Consider the following 21807-nt stretch of genomic DNA (forward strand, 5'->3'; position numbering starts at 1 on the left):
AATTGTGTGCGTTGACCTCTCTTGGTTTGTGAATGCAGTTGCTGTCTTGGCAGACTTTCGCATTAGCGCTGGAACAAATGTCCTTGTAGTGACCAACACGTTTCGTCGTTTTGCTCGGACAGCAAACATGGTCTCCACTGGACACGACATGCCAGCTTGTCGCCCACGAGGTCAGCCGGGTTGTTTACCCCAAAGTCGAAGTGCTGCTCCGAAGACAGCGTCCTTTTATGAGCAACACCTTCACACGACCCGAGTTATTTCCCGTGGCAGACATTGAGAGCGCCAACACCTGAAATTATGGATAAAATTACTATGAGCTATGAGAGGATGAGCATGAATGTATATCTCGCGAATGGATTGTTCAAGGGTATGAACTTCATATGACCGAACACCTTGAAAGCAGATATTTGGGACCTTTGGACCTCGGCAGGCGGCGGCTGGGAAATCAGAATATTGTTTTTAAAGACAAAGCTCCATGTATGTTCCTGAATGCCAACAACCTCAACGACCTCTGTGACATGTTTGTAGACCGCCCTAAGACTCATACGTAGCTATCGCTGGCACCACAGATGAGTTTCCGCAGTTGGGAGGGCAGGAAGTCCTTGTCTTGCTTCGCCTCGACACGGCTCATGCTGTCAAAACCGGCAGCGACGAACTTGGGCCATGTATTGGTGAGAACAAGGTATTTGATCTCATTCTCGGCAACATCAAGCACCGTCGGAGAGAATTGATCAGGCACGGTGATGCCAAATCCGCCGCTGACACGCTCGGTGTCGTCGTCCCGCATCTGTGTCGCCGATGTAAGATTCGCCTTACCAAGAGTTGCCTCCAGGTCAAAGGTGTTGTGAGCGGTGCGTGTGCTAGAACTACCCGCAGAAGAAGATGATGCTGTGCCGGAACGTGCAAGCATGTGTGCAGAGTCATCGAATGGCGTGGCTGAGTCGGATTGCGTGCTGCGGCGACGGTTCAAAGTGTGCGCAGCCTCGTCAAAGATGTGGTGGAGCTCCTTAGCAGCACGGGACGAGATGTTGACGGGAAATTCGGAATATTCAAGGGAAATGAAGTGAGAGTAGATGCGAACAGCACGGATGAACTGGCGCTGACGCTGCGCGACTGGGTCTGCACATAGAGATGCGCGGTGATTTGCTCCGCCACCAGGATAGCTGGCAAACGACCTCTTCCAGTCGGCGACATGGGAGAGAAAGCTGACATTCTCCCCCGAGAAGTCCTTGAGCGCAGCGAATTCCAGAAGAGGCTGCGAGTTGCTGCGGAGAGCATTCTCGAGGCCGGCCATGGTCAACATGTCGCTGCGCCGGGAGCTCTTGGAAGTGGCAGAGCTCTTCGAGTGGGTGCTTCTGGCAGCAATGGAGCCGGCGAGGGTGGTGCCTGCAACGCCAGCACTACTGGCGGACATGTTGTCAGGCTCGACGGTACCTGTCTTGTGCCTCTGCTCCCACGACGAGATGGCATCAAGAGTCTCCTTCTGGAGTCTATGGGTCTTGAGCACCTTCCAGCATGGCACAAAGATGAGGAGGATCTCAGCAATGAAGATGGAGCAGGCAAACCTGGAGCATGAACGTCAGTTTACTGACCCCTCACGGTGTACTCAGACTCGACTTACCACATGGGTGGGCCAAACTTGTCATTGACGGGTGCCATAGCCGGGGCATACAGTGATACAAGCCACATGGGACTGGCGGGCAGGCTGCAGTACGGTCAGTGAAGGCCATTTTAGCCAGCCGCCACTTGGTAGACACTTACAAGCACAAGCAGCAACCGATTGTCTGAATTCGCCAGCCGTGAGTGTCATGGATGTTGCGTGTTTTCCACAACAGGTAGGGAGCGTAGAACCAGGTCCAGAAAAACTGCCAGACGATGGAGAGCCACCTATGCACGACAAGGCCAGTCAGTTATCGACTTGCAAGGAATCGGAGGCAGATATCTCCACTTACCACTCCCATCCAGTAAGGCACATCTCGGCACGATCCTTCTCAGTGCCAGGAACATGGACATTGAAGAAGCCAAATCCGGGATGAAACATCTCAGAGCCAAAGAAGACGATTGACGTGAGAAGAAACTGCACGGCCATGCCGATACCGATGTAGATGAGGGCGCGCGTCGGCTTGTCTGCGTTGCGGCACTTGGCGATGGCTCGCTTGTACCAAGGGAGTGCCTGGTTGATGGGCGCCGACTTGTCTGAAACCTCCTGCTCCGCGAGGTTGCCCAAGGATGCGAAGCGGCGTTGCTGGCTGGCAATGTAAAGGAACTGCGAGTTTGCAGCCTGGAGCAGGGCCATGCCGAAGGGCAGGTAGATGCTCATGACCCAGAATTGGACCTCGCAGGGCACCATGGTGCCGTAGGTGATGCCGAGAGTGCATGAGATGGCGTACAGGTGGAGGAGGACGACGGCACAGTATATGAGACCGAGCTTGCGGATCTGGAGGAATGGAAGCTTGCGATGGCAGTACAGGAAGCTCATGCCGCCAATGAGCAGGAGTGACCAGACGATGGTGAAGCCGATATAGAACCAGCCGAGCGCATCGTAGGATGTGGCGGCCATGGCTGCAGTTGGGTGTCGGCCACGAAGGCCGGTCGGATGGGTAGGGTAGTTGCTGAGGACGAAGGAGTATGTAAACGAGCGGATAGAAGGCGGCTGAGCCGTGTAATGACCAAGCCTTGTGCAGGCCGTGTTGCTGGAGAATCACTGATGAAAGCAGGAGTTCGGCGCAGTGTGTGAGAAAGCCATCAGAGGACGCGCTCGATTGGGAGCCGAGAGAAACCACGGAGGGGGGTCTGTGGTTATATGGATGGTCTCGATGCAAAAAGGCGGAGGAAGAGGCGCGGTGGTCAGGCAACCCAGCGTGAGGACGCAAGCCAGCTGGGGGAAGGGGCATTCCAGTCCTGGCGACAGAGTGCAGTCGCACGTGGAAGGAGCGACCCGTCGGCGTCACCACCATGCATCACTGCCTGCACCACCCCATCTGATGGGCATTAGCAGCTGCAGATCCGGGCTGCGCTAGAGCGCTCACCACGGTGAGTCGACCTTACTCACACAAGGCCCAGAGGTGCTGGCGCCTGTCGCCTGTCGCACCTCGCCAGGGCATGCGGCGGGCGTTGCCAGAAGGGATGAAAAGCAACAGGCTTTGGCCAAGACAGTCTCAGTCCCGCGGCTCTGGGTTGCAAGGGTCGCTTCCCTCCCTCTCGATGGCGTTCGCCTGGTGCCCTGCCAATGCCAGGGGTGTCCTGGGCTGTCAAGGACTGCAAAAAGCAAGCTGCAAGATCCACAAGGTGACGGACTCGTTCGTGGCCGTGGTTCGCCCCGAGCTGGGAGCGACAGACGGCAGACCCCAGCGGCTGACTGGAGACACGGTACGCGGGCGAGCGAACCGACAAGGCGCAGGCCGACCTTGAATTTGACAGGAGAGCGATTGGCGTTCCGCCGCGCCGGCTCGGGACCATTGCCAATAACGCTACAAATAGCTAGCATCCTGAGCTACCGAGATTTCGGTCCCAGGGAGGTAGCGAAGGTTCATCGGGTGCTAAGGCCCCCCATCCTTGGCAACGGCAAGAAATAAAGATAGGTAAGCGCAAACTAGATGGTCGGGGCGGCATCGCGGATCTGGGACGGCCCGGGCACGGGAGCTAGGGATTGGGTTGTAATGGTTCCGCCAGGGCTCCTTGAACATAATTAAGGGATGAGAAACTTGAAGCAGGTCTACCGGAGAGCAGCTGTGATGCAGTTCATCTCAGTCCAACATGCATGGACCATGATGGGGACCGACAGCTTGCTTGCGTCGTCCACCCCGGCCGAGAGTTGCAGGGGCCCATTGTTGTATCTGAATTGATCCTTGTCAAAAGATCGCTCGCCAGGCTCTGCGTGGGGCCGTGAAGGCTGTCACACTCAGCCCAGGCACAGCTGATGCTTGGTCAATTGCGATCTACACCGCTTGTCGAACTCTGCATCGGATCGAATCTCAACGAGATCGCCATGACGGAAACAATGATTAGACCGCGGATCCGGGTGAGGATTCCTGTTTGTGCAGGCTGGGAAGAAAATTGAATGAGCGGATGTTGTCCAACCCTCTCGGTTGCTACGGGAATGGGTCGCCACGCATACCTCGAGTACCGACCATCGCATGATCCCCACGATAAGAAGCTCCACGGCCGCTTCTCACACCTCTGAAAAAGCTGAAGTATGGGGTGATCAGCAACTGCTAGCGTCCTAAATCAACCTATGAAAAGGCGGTAGTGGCCGACATGTCTTTGATATGCAAGCAAGCTGGGTGTGGTGCAGTGGAAAAAGCAGCCACTGTCTGAGGTGCTCGTGGTGGCCAACATCTCCTCCGCTAATGCTCGCCGGTCGAGTCGGACCGTCTTTACAAGAACCTATTGCCTTGATCTCGAAGCAATGTGCCAGCTGCTGCTCCAATGCAGGTGATCGCCCGGCACAATACGCTGGATTTCTTCTTCATGGCACTGCCATTACTGGGGATGGGAGTGATGGGCATTTAAGTTCACTCCCCGGACAGGCAGTGGCGGGGCACCGGAAAGCAGCCCGGGAAGCACTCATATTGAGGACTCGCCCGCGTGCCTACAAAGTGTATCTTGATGACTCGGGTGTACAGGAGGTATCCTGCACCGCTCGACCGGTGGTACGGAATTTGATCACTGGTTGGTGGGACACCGCCCGAAGCTACACGATGCCTTCTGTGAACTCTTGTACTGGCGCTCGCCCTTCCCAGGAGCGAAAGGACCTCCCTCTACAATGTCGGGGACGGCCGTGGGATTCTTAGCAATGACGACCTTCTGTCTACCATATTTTCAAAATGATCACCAGGACGCGGGCGTACTTTCGCCAAAACCCTATTTCGCGGATGCGCCACGCTACGAGTTCATCTCGCATGCATTGCATGACTATGACTTGGGCTAGAGGGACGTTTGACGCGGAGGAGTGGCTGGTTGGACGGTAGTAAGACACCCGTGGAGCAGCCATCACCTGTGCCGCGGTGAGGAGGCGGGAGGCGCGGAGTATGGCCAGAGGCGTGCCACGAGGGGCGAACGCAGCCATGCCTGGTGATTCGGGCTTTCAGTGGCGTGCAGGAGGAGGCTGATAAGGACTGAAACGCGTTGGCCAGAGCCATGGGACTTCCCTTGCGGAAGGCAATCCAATCAATCGTACTCGAGAAGGCGTGTCTTTTCTTGCTCGCATCAGATTCTTCACGTCGCGTCAGGAATGGTCCTCGGCCCCAGGCCAACCACTTTTCGGGAGCGACGAAATTGCTCCTCCCGTGCATGCAATTTAGGCTAGGCTCGAAATGAAAGACCCATGCTCGTCCTTGAGGCGTTCCGGGCCGCGAAATCGCCAATGTCCGTAAGGGGCGCGGTCATGGAGACTCAAGAATGGGAAGATTGCAGCATCGAGCGTCAAGCACGCGACGCGACTCGCGCGACGCTTGTGAACGGCTCCTTTCAGAGCACAATGATCTAGGCTGGGGTGACCGAAGGAAATCAGTCGTGGAGGAGTCATTGCATGAGGTGAGTCCGACACCATGAGGCGGCGCAACGTCATGGCTCTTGAAAGAGATCATTGCCGGTGGGGGCTTGCGAGTCCCGAGGTCCATGTCGTCCTTGAGGGTGTCATGGTCCCAGGCTTCAGCTGCTGGACAGCTGTCTACGCGCGCCAGGAAAGGCGCACACTCTGGTGTGTGATTATGTCAGCAGTGCTTGTCATCCAGGGGTCCCTCACCATGAAGCTGCTAGCGCTTTCCAAGGTTATTGTTATTGACTGCCTGGGAAGGCGGGGCGCCGTTGACAGCAGTTGCGGCTGCCCCTCCTTGCTCTGCCCGCGGGCCGGCCTGGTTGATTGGGCGACCACCGCCCTCTCCTGAAATTTGGAATAACATCATCAAATTAACCTAGCTGCACCAACCCGCGAGCTTGCAACTATAACAACAACACTACCACACACTGCCCGGCCTCTGCTGCCTCCACGGTCGCCCTGCCACCACTGCCCATCGCGCCTTATCGCCATAGTCGCTTCTCCAGCTCCGACTCGACTCCTCTCGTCCCGTGCCGATCCCCCGTCGCAGACCTCACACTACACAGCAACAATGGGTGAATCAAGGTGAGCCCGAGCTGCCACGCCACCTGCTCCGCTGACACGGCCGTCATGCTGCGACAACATCTTGCTAACCGCTGCGCTTGTTTCCCATCTCACCAGACAAGAGCTCATTCAATGGCTCAACAGCCTGCTCCAGCTCAACATCACCAAGGTCGAGCAATGCGGCACAGGGTCAGTCCTCGACGTCCACCTCCCCGCCCCCGACAAAGCTGCAAAGGTTGTACTGACGCGTCTGGCATCTCCCAACACAGAGCTGCGCTTTGCCAAGTCTTTGACAGCATCTTTCTCGACCTGCCCATGCACAGGGTCAAGTTCAACGCCAACACCGACTACCAATACATCCAGAATTTCAAGATCTTGCAGAGTCAGTCTCCTCTCCACTCCCTGCTCGAGCTTTGTGTGGCGGCGTTACGGAACGCACTTTGACCCAAGCCCCGAGCCGTACAGGCAGTACGCCTAGAGACGTTTCTAATCATGCCTTGTCGTAAATCTCACAGACTGCTTCGCGAAGTACAAGGTCGATAAGCCAATCCCCGTCGAGGCCTTAGCGAAATGCAAGATGCAGGACAACCTCGAATTCCTCCAGTGGGCCAAGCGCTACTGGGACCAGCACTACCCTGGCGGCGACTACGACGCTCCCTCGCGGAGAAAGGGCGCGGCTGCCCTACCCGCCACCGGCGCTGCGCCGCGGGTCACCAGTGCGGCTGGTGCCCGGCGCGGAGGCACGACACCAACCACGACTGGTCCCCGCGTCGGTCGTGTCGCTGGTGCTGCTGCCGGTGGTGGTGCAGCGTCAGCTGCGCTCCTCAGCGAGAACGCCACCCTCAAGGAGACTGTTGTCGGACTCGAGCGCGAGCGCGATTTCTACTTCAGCAAGCTGCGTGACATTGAGCTGCTGGTCCAGCAGGCCGTCGAGGAGGACCCGGAGCTGGAGAAGCAGGAGGATGGCCTCATCAAGCACATCCAGACGATACTGTACTCGACCGAGGAGGGCTTCGAGATCCCGGCAGAGGGCGAGGGTCTGGACGACCAGGAGACTTTCTAAGTGTCTGTGAAGCCAAATGGCCTGCAGCTCCGGCATTTGCCATCTTTCGTGACAGCCCTCCAAGGACGGTGAAGTACGTGCAGAAGCTGTCATCAGCTCCGCACCACGTAACCCCGGGGAAGGCCTGGTGGGCAGGCATTCAGGCGGCGCTAGCGTACATGTTTCCTATACACGCCAGGAAAGGGATGAAGACTTCTTTTCTGAGTAGTCCTTGCGAGGGCCTGCTCTCCTTTTAGCAAAAACATTACGAGTGCACGATATCATCGACATAATACCAATAGAGACTGGGTGGCTCATCCTGCACATACCTCCACGGACAAAGTTCTCTCTCTCTCTCTCTCTCTCTCTTCATAGCGACCACATTGGATCTTCTGAGTACTGGTTGATGATGACGTGATCTCATGAAAGCCTCGATGAAACGCGGCGTGCATGTACACGAATGTCAAGTCTGCCCCGTCCATGCACAGACATCTCGACGTATCGCGGTCAAGGATGTGTCAGAAAACCGAGCAGACTAAGGAAGATATCAGGCATGCAAGGCACAACCATCGCCCTTTATGGTCAAGTAGTAAAAGAGGCAAGTCAATTTTTTGGCCCGATTCTCTAAAGCAACACAGCAAAATCCCACCCTCACGCATGTGAATCGAAACATACGAAGACCCAATCAACCCAGGCAATGCCTCTGTGAGTCCTAGCAGACCATTTCGCCAGAGGAGTATATACAGATAGATTTTACGCCATTTTGTCAAAGCTTGGGCCGTGGCTTTTCTATTTCCCCGAACTGTTACGGGAAAACACCGGCGTCTTGACCAGACACCCCCAAAAAGCACGATGCCGCCATGCCACGCCTGTAGCGCGGCCCTGCGAGGAAAAAAAGGAAAAAAAGAAAGCCACACCAGGAGATTGAAGTGAGTTCTAGTCGTCGTCACGCGACAGCGCAATCTGCTTCGTGACCATGATACCGCCGTTCATATCCCGCGAGCCGCCGTGCCTGCCGTGCGGCTTGATGATGATGCGCGTCTGGCTTTCGGTGTCAAAGCTGTCCTCGTCGTCGCCGCTGCTCGAGCCGCTCCGGCTTTTCTTGACGGCGTTGGCAGTGCGGTCGTGTGTGCCGTAGCCGGCGCCGCTCGAGTCGTCTCCGGGACCGCCAGGTCCGACGGTCACGGACAAGCCCGTCTTCATCTCGTACACGGTGTCGCATTCCTCGTATGTCCGGCGCGAGTTGCTGGGGAACCCATAACCTCCAGAACTCCCGCCGGCGACGCCTGCCTTTCCGCCTGTTGCTCCTCCTCCTGTCATTCTTGTTGACACTTCGCCACCCAGGCTGAACACTCGGCGAAAAAGTGGACGGAGAGTCGCCATGCAGCCGACAATCAAGCCGAGGCCGTCTAGATGGGCATTGTGAGCATTGAGAATAACGGTTTTCTTTTGGCGTGAGGATTCCAATACTTACTCTCAGCATAACCCCAAATCACTATGTCGGCGAGGGCGTCTACAACAATCCTTGGTAAGCAGGCGAACAACTGGACAAGACCTACGCATGCTTTAGCTTACCGAGGTAATTTTCTTGCTCAGTAAGGCCAATCGTGTACTTGAGTCGAACACAAGCGGACAGCGATGCAAAGAAGCCCAACCCAAGCACGCCAGCGACAGAGATCTTCGCGTTGCGGTTCAGCTTGACGTTCCATAGAAGAGGAATAGGCATGAAGGCGGTGACCCTGCTCTCAGAGTCAGTATGATAATTAGTCGTGGTCATAGGATAGATTTCATACCAGTCAGTGAAGATGTTCACGGCAGTAGTGGCGTCTAAGGTGTATCACAATAGTCAGCATGACGCTTGGGAATCTGAACGCTGCGCTGTGGTGAAGCGTACAGTAGACATTGACAAGCCAGTCTTGAGGGTTACAACGGCCCCCTTTTTGAAGAAGACTGAGGTCCCAGGCAGCTGCAACGGGACTGCAGTGGAAAATGATGAAGCCGCCTACGCTCACTCATTAGTATGAACTGTTGTTTTCTGACAACCGGGGGGTCCCTTACAAGCAATGACATTCATGGTTGTGAACATGGCCATGACGCCATATTGAATGTATACATAGACTTTGCGATTCTGTATCCAATAGCCGAGCGTCAGCGATCATATCCCTTTTCTTTTTCGCAACGACACGGGTCGCATATAACTCGGAGACACTCCGAGGCCTCAGTCCGCGTACCTTGGCAATTCTGACAAGCATTAGACCGATAGAGATTTTGACTGGTATGATGTTGACACAATAGAAGACTTCGAAGAGGAAAAACCACTAAAGCGTGCAATTCTCGTTAGCGTGACGCCGCCGGGTAACGATTCGGGACTGCGATTGAGAAGCTTTGGGACTTACGAACAAGCCTATCTCAGTATACTGCTGATATTGTGGCAACGCCAAAGTTGCCGCCTTGACGCCGATGCCAGTGAATCCACACGCTATACAAGCGATGGATAACACTGTGAAGAATGGCAGCGCAGCCGCCATCGACCAATCCTCAATACCCCATACGGCGTAGCGGAGGCGAGTATAAAGGCAATTACTACACGGGCATGAAGAATTGCTACCCGGGCATGACTCTTACACGGGCATGACTTCTATCGCCTCTGATTCGCTCATTTTTTTCCTTCGACCCACAGGTACATCAGTGCAAAGGCGGTGAAGCAAGCTCTCTTAACAAGGCCGTGCTTTCGGTATAGTCAGAACCAACCAGGTCAACCAGGCCTCTAGAACAGGTCTTAGGCGTATATCAAAACAAGGTCTGGTTTTCAATACAGAACACGGCCAATTCCAGCACGCCCTAGAGGGCAGCTATCTATATCTCTATCCTCTAACTACTATAGATGGAAGAACCTCCTCGTCGCTGTAAAGCAGCTCCCACTGACTCCTTCGCCTGCGAATGCTAGATTGCGTCTTCCGTCCGTTGGCACGTACTCCTGTAGTTCTTCCAGCTCCAAGAACAGCTGACCGGCTGCGCGTCTGGCGCTGGGATGAGGCACTGGCCTGGCTACTAGCCTGGCTGCTGGCCTGTTGGCTCGCTTCCAGAGCAAGCCTAGCTAGCGTTGACTTGTTGTGACTTCCTGGTGGTCGACCTCGTCTGCGCCCTGTCGCTTGGCTTGTTGGATTGCTGGCTCGTTGGCCACTCGGCTGGCTGCTTGCCTCAATGGCTAGCCGCGCTGGAACAGCCTGTGTGGTGTTCTTAGGTCTGCCACGGAGAGCAGTGGCGATCTTAGGGTCGAGGATTCGTCGGTATGGATCTCGAGAGGATGGCTCTCGTAGGCGCCACCGAGGATGGACCTCCCATTTGGTGAGAGGCGTGCCACTCACCAGCTTTGAGTAGATTGTGTGGCAGCAGGGGATTCCAAGCTCGGTCGAAACCGAGCAGTCCTCACTGCAATCGCCAATGGGGTCAGGGAACAGATTCTTCCCCGTCGGCATTGCTTTCCTTGCTAGCCGATATTGTTTGTTGATAAGCCCGAGACCCTTCGAAGAGAGTGCTGTCCGGGGTTCGCCTAGATACTCCGAGCTGGACCCTATGTACTCTCGCGCGGTAAGTACCTCGTCCGCTGCGCAGGCGTCGTTGAAATCTCGCTCCTGGTCCTTCATCATGTCCTGCATAGCCTCGATAAGCCGATAGAGATTGCTCATACCATTCAGGAGATAGCTCTTGATGTTGTTGTTGCTTGCTTCTGTCCCAGATGTGACGCGTATGCCGAAGTTGCGATAGTTGCGAATGAAACATCGTGCCCACTGCGCCCTGACAGGCATGTAGGTTCCATGGAGATACCGCAGGATGGCCCGCTGATCGTCAAATTCCCTACAGAGGCTTCCCCACGCCTTCTCGTGAGCCTCCTCTGTCTCCGCAAACAAGACGACCTTCCACATCATGAGAACCCCTCGATGGCTATGAGGGACGACTTCAGCTGTCTGCGCGTTGACCAACTGTCCGTCTTTCGGGCCGAGCTCAGCCTGTGCCTGTGGAGCGTAGTCCTCCCCGTTGCTGCTGTCGGGACTACTACTGCTACATTGGCCCTTGACCCACTTCTGCTTTGACTTGAGCAAGACGTTAGAATTGATGTGGTGGATGCACAGCTGCTGCTGTGCATCAGGGAACTGATCATTCAGGGCGGCCTTCATCTGACCGTCGAAGTCAGTAATGATAACGTCCGGTTGGCGAATAGAGTGCTGCTCTGAGATCTGTCGAATGCTCTCAGAGAGGAACTGGAACCCCTCCCGTCTCTCGTTGTCGATCAGACCGAACGCCGCATTGTAGACAGAACCAAGGCAGGTCTGTCCTGTTGCTTGGAATAATGGAAGCTTGAAGCGGTTGGTGTTGTATGTGTTGTCGAAGCTGATGACCTCAGGAAACCGCTTCCACATCTGGAGGCAGTACGGAAAGGTCCAGACAAGACCGACGAGGCGGTTTGGCTCATCATCCGCCCACTTAACAAGATAGGGAATCTCCATCTCGTCGAACAGCTTGATCAGTGCTGCAGTAGGAGTGTGGCCGCTCAACTTGTCTCGACTGATACGAGACCTGGCGTTATAGATATCCTTTCGTGTAAAAGATGACTCGGGATGCTGCTCCAGGACGATCGCGCGTACGTCACGGGCCCGAATTCCGACCCGACGGCTTGTCGATTCGACTGTTGCCCTGATAGGTGTAGTGAGTCGTCTGTGGGAGGGATGGGCGGATGGTTTGATACTGGCCCGGTGGTTATGCTGGCTATGCTCGGAATTATCGTGGTGTCGTAGAAGCCATCTACCCTCCTCCAGTGCTTCGGCAATGACCATCCATTTACAACCACACTTTCGAGACTTCCGTTGCCGAATACCGGTACTCTCTGAGGGGCGTGGTTCTCCGAATCGATCGCATTGGAAAGAGTACCGGATCTTCCGACCCTTATATGAGTAGGCATTTCGTCGAACAATACCGAAGCCATTAGCCTTCGCGAAAGTATTCACCCACTCGAACAGGACTTCGGCTGACGGCGCTGGGTCGTCTGGGATAGGTGGGTTCGGGATCGGGTCAGGGACAGGCGACAAGGGGTGGTCGGGCGAGGGCGGCGAGGCGATAGGCGGAGAGTGCCTTTCTCGGGGAGGCGAGTATGGCGGAGATGATTCGAATGGAGTTGAACTGAGCGGCGAGTAGCCCCATATCTCGCGCCATTGGCGGACTCGTTCGTATGACCGGACGAGCTCGATGGTAAGTCTTCGATCTGTCCCAATCACCTCGCGCACTAGCCTAAGGGCGGACTGAAACTGGGGTCTTGTTGGAGAGAATTGTTCTTGTGCTGATTGTTGTGGAGAGCAGGCAGGTGGCTGGTCGATTTCCGGGCCTGGTATAGGCATTCTTACTCGTTGCGACCGTCTTCCTCGGGTTGGGAAATCATTCGATAGGTGAATCTCATGATCGAATCGCAGCTCCCATGGTGGCTCGTTCAGCCCACGCGATCCATGGGGGCGTGGAGCGGTCGTGAAGGTCTCTGGGTACGAGGCGAAAGCATTACAGAGTGCCTCGTCGTCTCCCACGCCATAGTGTGGGCCAATGCTCGTCCCTGTGCTATTAGACGAAGGTGGTCTTGAACTCTCAGATTGGTTCTGCCGCTGTCGTTTTCGAGGACGTAATTGATAGCTTCGAAGTCGTTGGTTGCTTGCTGAGCTAGATCGAGAGCCGGGCTGGGACATAATGACGGCCTTGATCGCGACAGGAAGAGTGTCGCACGCACGGATGAGCGCATGGTTAAAGGGGCAGTTGATTTGACTATGAAAGAAGGAAAGAGGGGACCAATTTCAGCACAAAGGAATGACCTGCTTTGTGATGCAGATGCCTTGGAAGATGAGGCTATTGGATATTCCTGATACAGCGTGTGTTTGAGTGTTGGTCTCAGCAGGGGGCCTAACACACCACGCCTGGAGCCCTGGGACCTTGACAAATATGGTATCTTTCACGAACAATCATTATCAGTAGGCTTGACATGCGACAAGAGGTAATTGGTGTAGTAGCTAGCTAGTGAATAGCTTCCATATGTCTCGTCGATCGTCGTGGTGGAGAGCTAATCCCGAGGTACAAGGGAAGCGTTGGCAGAATCTAGATGCACTAACAAAAAGGGATGGACCAATCAGAGGCTGCAAAAGGTCATGCCCGTGTAAGAGTCATGCCCGGGTAGCAATTCTTCATGCCCGTGTAGTAATTGCCACTAAGAAACATGTCTTCTGTCGGGCCAAAGTCTTTTCCGCGGCCACAGGAAGCTTGAGACCCATAATAATTGCCTTAGTCAACCAATGGAAGCAGAGACGCAACTTAGCATGTAACGCGGACAGGATTCAGCTCGCGACGCACTGCTCAGAGTACCGTCTCGGCAATTCCTAATTCCGGCATTGAAGGCGCTGGGACTCGGCTCTAGGCATTCAGCCGCTTTGGATGGTTATAAGACTGAGCCGAGCCTTCAGCCCCATCGGAACGTTGGACGAGGCTGAGCAAAGCTTTCAGCTTAGATGTTTCAAGATTGAGGGGAGATATGATTGCGATTAATAGAAGGCTGTCCCGCCCACTAAGAGAAGAGCTCAACGCTTCTGGTCTTATACCCGATTCCTATCCTTCTAGACCCGTTGGACTCCTCTACTTAAACGCGGCCGGTGCACCCCACCCAACTTATTCGTAATGAAAGACGGTAGGCTCGCCAGCGTGGCCTCGACAGCCCTTCAGGGCGTGGCGTTCGTACTCCTCCTGCTTATCCCTATCTTCTCGATCCACTCGGACCCAAATCACCTTTCCGCGCTACAGTTCGTAACCATTGATGCGTCCAAGACGCGCCTGAACCCCGCTGGCGGTATCGCGCTCGTCAGCCTACCTGATGTCAACGACTACCAGCGCCATAAGCAGGTGTTCCAGATATACCTCTTCAACTACTGTAGCGGCAGCTACCTGGCTGACAGTAGGCTGGTTATTGACTTTTGCTCCAAGAATGGCCATGAGATCTGGAGTATGATGAGCGTATGAAGTCTCTGGGGCGTACAGCTGCGTCCCGAGCTCGCGGGTAAGGAGGCTTTTGAGTGGGTAAGAAAGGGCCCTAATTGGCTCTGGATCCTGTACATCGCTGGTATTGCTGCCCTAGGCGTCAGCGTTCTAGCGCGGGTTGTGAGACTCTATCGAATCCAGCTCGCGAGGCATCTCCCGGCGGGCTTCGCTGTAGTAAGTCGCAATTATAGGAACTGGCCCTTTCTTGCTAACGACTGACGATCTATTGGCACAGATCGCCGCCGCTTGCTCCATTGCCGTCGCCGTTGCTGCGCAAGTCACCTACGGCTCGCTCGTAGCCAAGGCCGACGATGACGAAATATCCATTACGGCGCAGATGGGCTTGGCCGTGTACGTGATCAACTGGGTAGCAGCCGGCTGTGCCCTTGTCGCTTGCGTCCTGCGCTTCGTAGCAGACCGACAGGTTCGCAGCGGAGGGAAGTCGGGCAGGGGTGGTCGCGGTGGCTTCGTCCGGATCTCGCCCGACGAGGTCGAGACCGAGTACAAGTATAGCAAGAGCAGAAAGGGGGATATGCCGTGCACCGACGCCTTGATGGTGCCGTCGCCACCAGGCGCTGTGTGCGATACGTCCCGTGACGTATCGCGGAATGTGTCGACAGACAATCTCGCTACATTAGGTAGCAATCCTGGCGACGGCAAGTTTGAGCCCTACCGCTCTGCCAATGTGTAGATAGAGATGTAGCACAACTATGCTCTCGTGGGGATCACTTGATGCTATACTTTAGGGTGAAAGCGGTAGTGATATGGATCTTCGATGGATGAATCTACCCTGCGGGCTCCTTGCCAAGGATATAGTGCAGCTTCACCGCTTGGTCGGCCACGGACGTCGTGCATCTCTAGGCGTCGAAGCCATCTGCGCGCATGAGAATGATGTTGTCGCCGTGTTCGAGTCGGTCGGATCATCGCATACGCCGCCATCGGCATTATCGAAAGCCCGACCCAGTCATACAATGCTGGGATCTCTCCTGGCGCCATCAGGAGCCTCCTCTCATGGTCCATCATGATGGTCATGGCTCTTGGCAACCTCTGGGACATAGGCATGTCTTGAGCCTACGCCGGGGAAACCTCAGATAAGGGCTGGATTATCCCGACATGCATGTAGCTGATTCCCGTAGTCCTCTTGCTCGCCTGGATCCCGTGGACGCCATAATACCCTTACTGGCTTATCGTCGAGGGTCGCAAGGAGGAGGCCAAGCTGCCTCTCGACCGTCTGCGGTTCACCGAGAACGTGCAGAATGGCACCACTGAGCTAGAAAGCCTCTGCGGCAGCGTCGGCTGGGCATTCCTGTTATACCTTGCTGCAGGGCTCGGCACAATACGCAACCCGGATCAGGACGAAGTCAACACGGTCGTCGCCTCCTTCATGCTGCTCCCGACACTGATCCGCTTCGCAGCGACCAATAATGCTTTCCTCACTGGCGCCGAGATGGGCGGCGCGCATCTGATAAAAGAAATCATGGCAAGCACAGAGACAGTCTCCAATCACTCCCACTCTCTGCACTGCGAGGACATTGCAATGGTTAATTGACCAAGCTCTTTGTTACAACGGCGAAGTCAGCGGCGCGTTCCTCGTAACCTTCGTAGACCGCTGCTTGCTGCCCAGAATGAGCTTCGGAACAAGCTCAAGTTTAGAATGGTGGTTTAGGGGCTCTGTTGCGAGCACGGGCGCCGGTACGGAGAAAATGGGAAAGGAGGTCGTTGCTGGCCCGTGGCACGTCGATAAATGATCGGCAATCGATGGATCCTAGAAGTTTTCCCTGGATTTCGACTCATCCTATGGACAGCGTTCGAGATGGTGAGCGTGAAGGTCTTCACCCTAAGACCTGCGATCATCGGCAGTTATGGACATGGCAAGGTGTCGTTGTCACACGCAGGCTGCATGTTATCATTCATACTTGAACGACGCGTCACCTCGCCAGTACCCTTTGAGATATAGCTATATATTATATATCGAACCGATAAACCCCCTATCACTTCCCGATGGTTAAGAACAGCCGATCTCCCACATCCCCGAGCCCAGGCTTCAGCATGCCCTTGTCCGTCAGCTCGGCATCCACGCCCGCGACGTAGAACTGCGTGCCCTCGCCCCACTGCTGGGCCGCGCGCCTCAGGCCCTCGGCGGCCGCGATGACGCTGAGCACCACGATGCGCTGGACGCCCCACTCGCGGAGCGTCTGGATCGCGGCGGCGCAGGTCCCGCCCGTCGCGATGACGGGGTCCACGACGATGGCGAGCTCCGAGGGCCCGCCGGCGGCGTGCTCGGGGGAGGTGGCCGAGGCGGAGGGCGAGATGGCCAGGTGGTTTGGCAGGTTGTTGTAGTACTCTACCGATGTGAGTGTGGTGGGATCACGGTAGAGGCCCAGGTGGTGGACTGGGACCGAGTCGGGTAGGAGTTGTTGGACGGCTGATGAGAGCGGTCAGTGGACAGTGATGAAGGATGCAATCGCCGATGGTATTGGAAGGCGTGGGCAGGCGGGAGATGGGTGATGGGGTTATAGAGTCCGAAGACCGCCGCTTACCTTCTATCATCCCCAAGCCCGATCGCAAAATTGGGACGAGGGAGATACTCCGCGGACTTATCGTTGTGGTGGTGTACTCGAAGCCCATGGGCGTCGTGTCCTGCCATACAAGCGAAGCATCAGTACGAATCTTCAAGCGCCACTCATCCAAGAGCATGGCTCTCGACAGTCATGCGCCAGTTCCCGGTGGTGACAATGATAGGCGAAACGCAGACAACTACCGTACCATCGGCCCATCGGCAGCCGTCAGTGAGGTGGCAAATGCCTCACAGGCAATGATGCTCGCGATGTCGTGCACGAGCGTCTTCACCTCACGCGCCGGGGTGCTTTGGGACCGCAGCCTGGAGAGTTTCGCCAGCACGCATGGGTGGATCGAGACGTGTACGTTGGGAGGCAGCGTCATTTCTGGTGCGATAAGGCTTCGCCGCGGTTGTGGAAATCTGGTGAAAAGCAATGTTCTGTTCGGCAGATTGACCCGTCTGATTTACGCGAGCACGAGCCTACGGGATATCAAGCCGCGAGTGGTGGACGTAGTGTGTCAAAGGTAATTGACAAGACGCGATTGAAAGCTTGTAGACGGCGGGACACGCAAGTGGTGGCGATGATGGAGCTCCCCCAACGGTGAGGGGCAAGCAGGTCAGAATAGATAAGCTCCGAGCCCCGGGCAGGCCGCGCGCCAAACTTATAAGCTCACCTCCCTTTCGGAGCTTGCCGTCGCTTGCATGAACGAGAGGGGTCAATCCTGCTAGCTGTGCTGAGCAGAAACACCCCAGAGCCACCACTAAGGCTATGGGCATTTACATCGCAGCAACACATGTCACATCCCAGTCTAGGTGTGGCAGCGGAAATCGTAGTCGTCTGCACTCTTCATTTGCAACTCATTCCGCTCCACTACGTCCTGGTACAGCTTGAGGTCCATGGCATTGCGAACCCCGCAAGGGGCTGGTTACTGAATTTTTGACCAGCCTCAGTCAGGGCCGTGATGCCATCATGGGTTAGAGTTTCAACGCTTTGATAGGGCAAGGATTGTGTTCGCACCGAGTAATTTGAACAAAGAACCCACTGAAAGAGCCAAGTTTGTTTGAGCCTTGCACGATAATCACCTCATCGTGGTCTACATGGACTTCGAGGCCTTAATTGTTCCTGTATTTCGAAACAGTCATAGATGATACGCCTCTGCATGTGTATGTATACACACGAGGAATGATAGCTCTATCTGATCTGTCCTCTGCTCTCCCGTACTTTCGTATTTCGGTATGTCCATTATAGCCTCGAGTCGGCAGTCATGATGCCAATAGGAAGGACGCTGTCAGCCCTCTAGTGGCGGTACTTCGCCATGTACTCCGGGACCTCGTTGGTGACTCCTCCATCGGCAATGCTGACCTCGAGCTACAAGAAAAGTGAATTAGATATCACCCAACGGGAACAGTGCGGTGTCAGAGTCGCCAGGGCTCCGCAAACTTTCCACGGAAGTCGCCTAGACGTTGTCTTTCCCACAGGCCAAATAATTTCCACCAAGCACTTCAAAGTTGAAGGAGTCGCCTGCCTATTTCATTGGGGCGGGCCGGGTGCGAGGGGGGGAGGGGGGTGGAGGCGACCATTCTTCGTTCCTCATAGGCAAGAGAAGACTTACCACTTCATTGTACTGCTCATCTGACAGCTCCGTGAGATTATACTCGGTACCGTCGCCAAGGCGGAGGAGATCAGGCCGCTGGCACGGCCCATTGGTATCGGCGCCCACAGTCTCTGCCACCTCGTCCTCCCGCTTCCAGTTACGGAAACTATACCCCGAGCCGGTCACCTGTTTAGAGGCGCTAGGGCGACACATGGCGACTGAGCCACGGCTTTCCCCGATCTCAACAATAGGGCCGCATAAACTGCTGTCCCTTCTGTGCGCCCGCAACTCAAGGTTCCATTCCTTAGGTATGTACTGCAGCTTCGCGCCCCAGAAATCCCTGCCGTCGGCGCAGCAGGTGTTTGGGTTGACCCCGGTGCAAAAGACAGCCACGCCCGCACAATTCTGGTCGACCATAAGACCGACGTCGACGGCCGCGGCGCGGCTGGCCAAGGTGGCAACGGCCATAAGGGCGGGGAATGTCACATGCATTTTCGAAGTAATGGTTTGGATGGTGATGTGCCGTAGAAGTGGAATGTCCAGATGGAGGGCGCTGTGAGGAAATGTTCAATCTGTCCGTACGGCGAGTGTGCTGGCTTTATAGTCTGAATTCTCATCCCGGTTCGATGGCAAGATGTACAAGGAAGACTTAATAGTACGTATAAGTCTAGAGCCAGATCTCTGCGGGCCGCCACTCAGAACGGAAGGACATCCCCTTCAGTTCGATCGTGAGTGTTTTTACCACACTCAGCCGAGCAGGCGGCGGAGTACTTCTGAGCTTGACATCAATTCCCGAATCGGACTTCTGAGATCAAGATGGGTATGCAACGTGGTCAACTTCTGACTGGCTGTACAGATGAGCAAGCGATCCTGAAATACAGGCCAGCCCTGCAGGACGGATGCTACCGCAGATGCGATTGTCCAATCCAGGCATGTTGCCGATTTCGGCAGCGGCTCAGCCCTGTACCTGAATCCTTTAGATTGAGCCCTGGCTTTGGAAGGATCATATGCAACTGAATAATAATGTGGGGGTGCTTTTGTTCTTCGCAAAAGCCCTGTGACCCTCCGGGGGCAGTACTGTGATATGGAGTCGGCATGGCGAAGCGGGGAGCCGTGATTGGCTCAATCCGCGGTGGAAGTCTTCAGATTGACCAACGACAAAATCCTGTGGGATTCTGCGTTTGTGGTCATGCGTAAGTCCCTGAACACGAGGGAACCAAGGGGCTTCCTATCAGACGACATACGCTGATGATAGCTGGCTGCATCCTGAGCACAAGGTAACACACGGCCTCACTCAATTCACCAACCTGGAGTCTAAAGGCGCAATCTAGGTACCGAATTTCCTCGCTTACGCCCCAACCATATATCATTGTTGGCACACAGATACGCCGCCCACAGCAGCAGCTGCAAATCTCGGTGATTCAGCAATATTGTGCCGTTCTGGGGAATAGCATACAGAATTTGGATTGGCGCAATGGAGCCGAGATGTTGATTACATAAGCGGGAAGCACCCAAGCACTTGCATCCATTTCTCGCGCCACGGCTCAATCCGGACGCGACTTTCCCACCAGTCGAGATGCCACAGCACTGCACACGCAGCCAAGCATGATGCAGCAGTTGTGATGTCCTGATCCGCATCATGCATCCCGCGACCGCTGAACTTGTGACGGAGACTCACAGCGGCGCCAAGCCTATCAAGCATGACGAGGGCAGTTGGCCTGGTGCACAGTCTCCTAAACCTGGATGCGCGTCGTCATCCTCGGATCGACGTCGCCCGACGGCCCATCTATCGCGCACACAGTCACTTGTCGATGGGGGCTACCAGCTGCCTGAGGACCTCTCAAATGTCGAAGACGCCCAGGTGAACTCGCCGCTCGAGTCACCAGCGGAACCCCGGCGCTCGGTCCCGGCCGCCCGGCTTGGCACTCCGTCTTCCCAGCCAAACCGCGAGCCAGACCCGGCCGGACCCCCCGGTACGCCCGGCAGGCCGCCGGTCACCACCATCTCCGGGCCGCTTGCAGAGCTCTATACCATCTCGTACCTCGGCTTCTTCGCCATTCTCGGCACCCTTGCCCGCCTGGGACTGCAGGCCCTCACCACGTACCCCGGTACTCCAACCATCTTCAGCTCCCTCTGGCCCAATTTTGCAGGATGTCTCGTCATGGGCTTCCTCGCAGAAGATCGCAAGCTGTTTCTGCACGAATGGGGCATCCTCAGATCATCAGGCGGCGAATCTCGGAAAGATTCCGACCATCCGGCAGCGATACTCGCCGCGAGGAAGGCACATCTCGCCGTCAAGAAGACCATCCCGCTGTACATCGGCCTGGCGACTGGTTTCTGCGGCTCCTTCACCTCCTTCTCGTCGTTCATGCGCGACGTGTTCCTCGCTTTGTCCAACGATCTCCCTCCACCCGGCGAACCCCAAAGCACCACAATACCCAGGAACGGCGGGTACTCGTTCATGGCCCTCTTGGCAGTCCTCATAGTCACGATCTCCCTGTCGCTCAGTGGGCTGTCCATGGGCGCACACCTCGCCATCGCTATCGGGTCTTACACGCCGTCCATCTCATTTCGCGTCATGAGCAAGGTTCTCGACCGCACAGCCGTGATCCTGGCCTTCGGATGCTGGCTCGGCGCCGTCCTGCTCACCGCACTCCCACCGCACAACGACGAGTATTGGCGTGGCACCGCGACGTTTGCCCTCGTCTTCGCGCCCCTGGGCTGTCTGCTGAGGTTCTATATCTCGGCCTGGCTCAACAAGCGCCGCGCCTCGTTTCCCTGGGGCACTTTTGCAGTCAACATTCTCGGCACGGCGGTCTTGGGCATGGCATGGGATATACAACATGTCCCTGTTGGTGGCGTCTTGGGCTGTCAGGCACTTCAGGGCATCGAGGATGGGTTCTGCGGGTGTCTGACGACTGTGTCGACGTGGGCCGCGGAGCTCGTCTCGCTGCGCAGACGGGACGCGTATGTGTATGGTGCGGCGAGCGTCGGGGCTGGGCTGGCCGTGATGGTCGCGGTGATTGGTGGGTTAAGGTGGACGGAGGGCTTTGCAACGATACAGTGTGTGCATTAGAGGCTTTCTTCCTGGAAGAGGCGGCCAGCGCAATGCTTACTGGCAACCTTTCACATACAATCACACATCTTCAATACGTATCCCGCCTGCCGTGTCATTTGGATCGCATCAACATGGGTCTAGTCTTGCCTGCTCTTGTTTTCAACATGACTGTCTCCGTGTCAGCCTAAGACGTTGAGGAGAGACGGTTCCGTAGCGGGAAGGACGCCATGGTCCGAGTCGAACCGCACGCTGCGAGCATGCTACTGCTACTCCAGACCGAACGAGGCCCCGGGCGTGCGCGACCAGCTCCTAGGCCCAAATGACCTGCGGACAACAGCCTGCGCGACGGACGCCGACTGTCCAAACGGGCAGGCTTGCTCTAACCGT

At 55.9% G+C, this 21807-nt stretch overlaps 9 protein-coding genes across 9 annotated transcripts; 5 read left to right on the top strand and 4 right to left on the bottom strand.

Annotated features, from left to right (window-relative positions):
• Positions 1-238: 238 nt before the first annotated feature.
• On the bottom strand, positions 239-2596 carry B0I36DRAFT_420076 (uncharacterized protein). The gene is made up of 4 exons (XM_046162149.1): positions 1953-2596; positions 1762-1887; positions 1622-1705; positions 239-1565 (listed from the first exon to the last, which is right to left on the bottom strand). Exons 1-4 carry the CDS (start codon positions 2558-2560, stop codon positions 542-544), a joined length of 1842 nt encoding a protein of 613 aa, XP_046019465.1. The 5' UTR covers positions 2561-2596; the 3' UTR covers positions 239-541.
• Positions 2597-4095: 1499 nt separating this feature from the next.
• On the top strand, positions 4096-5219 carry B0I36DRAFT_312781 (uncharacterized protein). The gene has a single exon (XM_046152546.1). It carries the CDS (start codon positions 4269-4271, stop codon positions 4791-4793), a length of 525 nt encoding a protein of 174 aa, XP_046019466.1. The 5' UTR covers positions 4096-4268; the 3' UTR covers positions 4794-5219.
• Positions 5220-6110: 891 nt separating this feature from the next.
• Positions 6111-7166, top strand: B0I36DRAFT_358585 (calponin homology domain-containing protein; the record flags this gene model as incomplete). The annotated part of the gene is made up of 4 exons (XM_046157987.1): positions 6111-6124; positions 6221-6292; positions 6373-6485; positions 6619-7166. The coding sequence occupies 4 exons, from the start codon at positions 6111-6113 to the stop codon at positions 7164-7166; spliced, it is 747 nt and encodes a 248-aa protein (XP_046019467.1).
• Positions 7167-7728: 562 nt separating this feature from the next.
• B0I36DRAFT_282345 (uncharacterized protein) lies at positions 7729-9700 on the bottom strand. The gene is made up of 8 exons (XM_046151509.1): positions 9542-9700; positions 9377-9463; positions 9204-9273; positions 9040-9147; positions 8939-8972; positions 8721-8884; positions 8620-8658; positions 7729-8554 (listed from the first exon to the last, which is right to left on the bottom strand). Exons 1-8 carry the CDS (start codon positions 9671-9673, stop codon positions 8082-8084), a joined length of 1107 nt encoding a protein of 368 aa, XP_046019468.1. The 5' UTR covers positions 9674-9700; the 3' UTR covers positions 7729-8081.
• Positions 9701-13850: 4150 nt separating this feature from the next.
• Positions 13851-14898, top strand: B0I36DRAFT_358587 (uncharacterized protein; the record flags this gene model as incomplete). The annotated part of the gene is made up of 3 exons (XM_046157988.1): positions 13851-14183; positions 14349-14381; positions 14443-14898. The coding sequence occupies 3 exons, from the start codon at positions 13851-13853 to the stop codon at positions 14896-14898; spliced, it is 822 nt and encodes a 273-aa protein (XP_046019469.1).
• A 422-nt stretch (positions 14899-15320) lies between these two features.
• Positions 15321-15756, top strand: B0I36DRAFT_358588 (uncharacterized protein; the record flags this gene model as incomplete). The annotated part of the gene is made up of 2 exons (XM_046157989.1): positions 15321-15326; positions 15403-15756. The coding sequence occupies 2 exons, from the start codon at positions 15321-15323 to the stop codon at positions 15754-15756; spliced, it is 360 nt and encodes a 119-aa protein (XP_046019470.1).
• A 230-nt stretch (positions 15757-15986) lies between these two features.
• Positions 15987-17374, bottom strand: B0I36DRAFT_312789 (uracil phosphoribosyltransferase-domain-containing protein). Its single transcript, XM_046152547.1, has 3 exons — positions 16974-17374; positions 16748-16847; positions 15987-16632 (listed from the first exon to the last, which is right to left on the bottom strand). Exons 1-3 carry the CDS (start codon positions 17148-17150, stop codon positions 16199-16201), a joined length of 711 nt encoding a protein of 236 aa, XP_046019471.1. The 5' UTR covers positions 17151-17374; the 3' UTR covers positions 15987-16198.
• Positions 17375-17944: 570 nt separating this feature from the next.
• B0I36DRAFT_392399 (uncharacterized protein) lies at positions 17945-18904 on the bottom strand. The gene is made up of 2 exons (XM_046161432.1): positions 18381-18904; positions 17945-18136 (listed from the first exon to the last, which is right to left on the bottom strand). The coding sequence occupies exons 1-2, from the start codon at positions 18852-18854 to the stop codon at positions 18065-18067; spliced, it is 546 nt and encodes a 181-aa protein (XP_046019472.1). The 5' UTR covers positions 18855-18904; the 3' UTR covers positions 17945-18064.
• Positions 18905-20382: 1478 nt separating this feature from the next.
• On the top strand, positions 20383-21438 carry B0I36DRAFT_231284 (CrcB-like protein-domain-containing protein; the record flags this gene model as incomplete). The annotated part of the gene is made up of 1 exon (XM_046149133.1): positions 20383-21438. A coding segment is annotated over one exon (1056 nt), but the record flags the coding sequence as incomplete, so codon positions are not given.
• Between the last annotated feature and the right edge of the window lie 369 nt (positions 21439-21807).

The sequence above is a fragment of the Microdochium trichocladiopsis genome (assembly GCF_020744255.1).
Source record: "Microdochium trichocladiopsis strain MPI-CAGE-CH-0230 chromosome Unknown B0I36scaffold_1, whole genome shotgun sequence".
Classification (NCBI taxonomy): Eukaryota; Fungi; Ascomycota; class Sordariomycetes; order Xylariales; family Microdochiaceae; genus Microdochium; species Microdochium trichocladiopsis.

Coding starts and splice junctions, on each gene's coding strand:
- B0I36DRAFT_420076 (XM_046162149.1), bottom strand. CDS start 2,560: ATGGCCGCCACATCCTACGATGCGCTCGGCTGGTTCTATATCGGCTTC. Junction 1,888..1,952: donor TGCCTTACTGGATGGGAGTG/GTAAGTGGAGAT, acceptor TGTCGTGCATAG/GTGGCTCTCCATCGTCTGGC. Junction 1,706..1,761: donor ATCGGTTGCTGCTTGTGCTT/GTAAGTGTCTAC, acceptor ACCGTACTGCAG/CCTGCCCGCCAGTCCCATGT.
- B0I36DRAFT_392399 (XM_046161432.1), bottom strand. CDS start 18,854: ATGCATGTGACATTCCCCGCCCTTATGGCCGTTGCCACCTTGGCCAGC. Junction 18,137..18,380: donor ATGAGCAGTACAATGAAGTG/GTAAGTCTTCTC, acceptor CTTTTCTTGTAG/CTCGAGGTCAGCATTGCCGA.
- B0I36DRAFT_282345 (XM_046151509.1), bottom strand. CDS start 9,673: ATGGCGGCTGCGCTGCCATTCTTCACAGTGTTATCCATCGCTTGTATA. Junction 9,274..9,376: donor TGCTTGTCAGAATTGCCAAG/GTACGCGGACTG, acceptor TATTGGATACAG/AATCGCAAAGTCTATGTATA. Junction 8,659..8,720: donor TGAGCAAGAAAATTACCTCG/GTAAGCTAAAGC, acceptor GGATTGTTGTAG/ACGCCCTCGCCGACATAGTG.
- B0I36DRAFT_312781 (XM_046152546.1), top strand. CDS start 4,269: ATGCAAGCAAGCTGGGTGTGGTGCAGTGGAAAAAGCAGCCACTGTCTG.
- B0I36DRAFT_312789 (XM_046152547.1), bottom strand. CDS start 17,150: ATGACGCTGCCTCCCAACGTACACGTCTCGATCCACCCATGCGTGCTG. Junction 16,848..16,973: donor CGGCTGCCGATGGGCCGATG/GTACGGTAGTTG, acceptor CTTGTATGGCAG/GACACGACGCCCATGGGCTT. Junction 16,633..16,747: donor GGGCTTGGGGATGATAGAAG/GTAAGCGGCGGT, acceptor CGCTCTCATCAG/CCGTCCAACAACTCCTACCC.